We start from the raw sequence: 2182 nt of genomic DNA on the forward strand, positions 1-2182 counted from the left end.
AGCAACCTGGTCTAGTGGAAGGTGTCCCTGCCCATGGCAGGGGGTGGGACTGGGTGGGCTTTAACATCCCACCCAAACCAGTCTGTGATTCAGTGATTCTGTATCTGTCCAAAACTTCTGGATTTGGGCTTTGAACAGTCTGCTTTGTAAATGAACTTGAAATAATGGCAGACAAAGCTGGTGGTGCAAGTCTGAAGGTGGTTTCTAAGGGTATAGCAGGAGGTGAATAACCTGCACTTGTTTCATAGCGTCTCTAATCCAATCTCACTTCTGTGAGGCAGAGAGTCAGCAGACAGAGTTGTCCTGCATACGGGCAAATACGAAGAACTGATCGTCTGCTCCCACGAAATTGCCGCCAGCACGGCCCAGCTGGTGGCTGCCTCCAAGGTGAGTGTCCCCGCAGGGGCCGTCTGCACGCAGCTTGTCGCTGGGTCCCCTGCGTTCGTCCCACGGGTGCTTTTGGTCAGCGGTGCGTGGCCGTCCTGCTCCGGGAGGAGGGGAAGCTCTTGCTGTGATTTTAATCCATGTGTCTTCACCTGCATTAATATTCCCACACCAGGGCTTGCCTTGGAAAAGGAGATGTGTAAAACCTCCCCTTTCCTCCTGTCAAGCTGATTATGTAAAGAAAATGTTAATAACTGACAAGAAACCCCGAAAAAGCAACTGCGGGAGCAAGCACTGAGAATGATGGATTTTGGTCCTTTCCTGTTGGTGTGGGCGAAAGCGACGGGTAGAGGTTTCAGTGAGCAAATGGGGGTGCAGGTTGAGGAGAGGAGGACCCACACTGCTTTTTGCAGCAGCTGGGTTTAAAATTAAGAGCGTGGTTAAAAAATAGTAGCTCTGTTGTCACTGATGATGGTGTTTATCCGTGGCTGAGACGGGAGCAGAGCTGGTCTGGGGTCTTGGGGCTGAAGGGGCTTGCAGGGGTCACCTTGTCTGGCTGCGATGGGTCGGTTATCAGGAGTAAATGTGTCCATCTGTCCGTCCGGCCCTTCCACCCCCAGGTTTTCCGGCCCAAGGACCGCTCTGACATGGCGTGCTGCGTGTCTCTGCCCTAACGCAGACCGTGGCTGCCGTGGGGCTCCCCAGGGCCGGCGAGTGCCCGTGCAGGGGTGCCATGGGGATGGGGAGCACCTGCAGCCATCGCCGGGCTCTTTGCAGGTGAAAGCCGAGAAGAGCAGCAGGAACCTGGGCCGGCTCCAGGAGTGCTCACGCAACGTCAACGAGATGGCGGCCAACGTGGTGGCTTCCACCAAGTCGGGGCAAGAGCAGATTGAGGAGAAAGGTGAGGATTTTGTAAGGAAAGGGGAGAAAAAAACCCAACCCCAAATCCCCTTCTGGCCTGGCAAACCACCCTGGGGTGCCTGTCTGGCTTCGCTTCGGCACATGGGACAAGGGGCGCGCTCAGCGAGGACCCCCCGCTTGTCCCCACAGACACCATGGACTTTTCGGGCATGTCGCTCATCAAGCTGAAGAAGGAAGAGATGGAAACACAGGTACAGCCATGAGGGTGGATCAGCCTCGGGCCAGGCTGAGTCTGGATCCAGCCCCGCACGAGAGCGTCTCCCTGGGGATGGCGGGGGTGGGATTGCACCCCGGGGTGTGCAGGGACCGAGATGGCTGTTTGGGTGCAGGTGAAGGTGCTGGAGCTGGAGAAGCGTCTGGAGGGCGAGCGGGTGCGCCTGGGCGAGCTGAGGAAGCAGCACTACGCCCTGGCCGGGGCCTACGACGCGGCGGAGGATGGGGAGGCAAAGCCGGCGCCAGCCCCCAGGCGAGGCATCCTCAAGAAGCCCCCCCTGGCCCAGAAGCCCGGCCACGGGGAGGTAGGGTCTGCAGGGGGGTAGATGCACACAGGGGGCTGTTCACAGCACCAGGGACTGACGGTTCTGCTTTATCCCCCTCTCGTTTCAGCCCGAGCGAGACGCCGGCCCCTGCCCGGCTCACGGGGCCAACTCCTAGGGGGACCGGCTGTGCTGTCGCAGCTCCCGTTGCCTTCGCACTGGCGTGCCTTCACGCGCGGCCTCTCACCGCCCGGCCTGCAAAACTGGAGTTTTTTTAAAATAGATACATTTTTTAATATTTGGTTTTCCTTCTCTGGATTCCTCTCTACAGAGCAGGGGTGCTCCTGCCGGCTCCCCGGCGGTGGGGGATGCCCTCCTTGGCCTGCCAACTGCCTCTCCCG

General features: G+C 58.7%; 1 protein-coding gene across 1 annotated transcript in view; it reads left to right on the forward strand.

Moving 5' to 3' along the window:
• The window catches only part of LOC104516337 (huntingtin-interacting protein 1-related protein-like), a gene marked incomplete at its 5' end in the record, with an annotated part of 9148 nt that extends 7189 nt beyond the window's left edge, over positions 1-1959 (forward strand). The window contains 5 exon segments of the mRNA XM_010160639.1: positions 282-387; positions 1162-1285; positions 1435-1496; positions 1635-1823; positions 1912-1959. Of these exon segments, the coding sequence (XP_010158941.1) occupies positions 282-387; positions 1162-1285; positions 1435-1496; positions 1635-1823; positions 1912-1959 (529 nt within the window).
• Between the last annotated feature and the right edge of the window lie 223 nt (positions 1960-2182).

The sequence above is a fragment of the Eurypyga helias genome, unplaced genomic scaffold (genome assembly GCF_000690775.1).
Source record: "Eurypyga helias isolate BGI_N326 unplaced genomic scaffold, ASM69077v1 scaffold9061, whole genome shotgun sequence".
NCBI lineage: Eukaryota > Metazoa > Chordata > Aves > Eurypygiformes > Eurypygidae > Eurypyga > Eurypyga helias.